This window comes from Lepidothrix coronata, unplaced genomic scaffold (assembly GCF_001604755.1).
Source record: "Lepidothrix coronata isolate B3197 unplaced genomic scaffold, Lepidothrix_coronata-1.0 Scaffold291, whole genome shotgun sequence".
NCBI lineage: Eukaryota > Metazoa > Chordata > Aves > Passeriformes > Pipridae > Lepidothrix > Lepidothrix coronata.
In genome coordinates this window covers 382,360-383,442 of record NW_016690471.1, presented here as the reverse complement: position 1 = coordinate 383,442, position 1,083 = coordinate 382,360, and the positions used below count along the sequence as shown (strand labels likewise).

Genomic DNA, 1,083 nt, shown 5'->3' with positions numbered 1-1,083 from the left:
TTCCCTTTCTTTCCCTCCTTCTCTCGCTCTCTCTTCACTTTTTAATTATTATTATTATTATTTCATTTCGAGGGGGAGGAGGGGGGCGGAGTGGGAGGGAAGGGAGGTCTAGGAAGGGAAAAAAAAAAGAATTCCAAACGCAACTAGAAGCCTGATTTCTTTGTTTTTTGCTGGACACGACAGATCACGGGGAATACGAGTCCATGGCATTGGTGGCCCAAACTTTCTGGCAGTTGCCGCCGCTGCAGAGGGCTTGTCCCACCAACGTGCAGGTTTTCCCTGTCCCCGCAGCCAGCCCACACCCCCCTCATCCTCTCGGCTCTCACACTCCCTCACTCACTCCCTAATTTCTCCCTCTTTCTTTTTTTTTTTTTTTTTGTTTTGTGGTTTTTTTTCCTGCGTGTGCGTTTTTTAAATAATACTTTTCACTCCGCCGTTTTCTCCTCCTCCTCCTCCGCGCTGAGTTGCGAGGAGTTGAGCAATTTGTTCTCTTTTTTCCACTTCATGCGGCGGTTCTGGAACCAGATTTTGATCTGCCGCTCGGTCAGGCAGAGGGAGTGGGCGATCTCGATCCGCCGGCGCCGGGTCAGGTAGCGGTTGAAGTGGAATTCCTTCTCCAGCTCCAGCGTCTGGTAGCGGGTGTAGGTCTGGCGGCCTCGACGGCCGCTGGGCCCGAAGGAAGAACCTGTGACACCCGCGGGAAAAAAAAATAGGAGACAAATAGGAGACACGTAGGAGACAAATAGAGGGAAAAATAGGGGGAAACAGGGAGGGAAGGGGGGGGAGAAGGGGAATAAAGGACGCGGGAGAGCCAAAAGAAGGGAGAGCCCCGAGGTTTGGTGGGGCCGCGGGGCCGGCGGACAGGGCTGTGTGGCCGCTCCCCTGCCCTCCAAAGGCTTTGGCCAACTCCAAACGGAGCCCCCGCGGTCGCGGAGCCCCGAGAGGGTCCCCCGGCCGGGCCGCGGCCGCGGAGGAGCCGCAGCCGCGCAGGGAGGGGGGTTAAGGCTGCGCTCGCCGAGAGCGGGGAGACAGGGCGAGATCTATCTTATCCCGGCATGAAAAATCGCAAGGTGTTCTCGGCAT

The 1,083-nt window shown here is 56.5% G+C and overlaps 1 protein-coding gene across 1 annotated transcript; it reads right to left on the bottom strand.

Moving 5' to 3' along the window:
- Positions 1–390: 390 nt before the first annotated feature.
- On the bottom strand, positions 391–1,083 carry HOXB6 (homeobox B6). The gene is made up of 2 exons (XM_017837090.1): positions 1,016–1,083; positions 391–882 (listed from the first exon to the last, which is right to left on the bottom strand). Exons 1-2 carry the CDS (start codon positions 1,081–1,083, stop codon positions 426–428), a joined length of 525 nt encoding a protein of 174 aa, XP_017692579.1. The 3' UTR covers positions 391–425.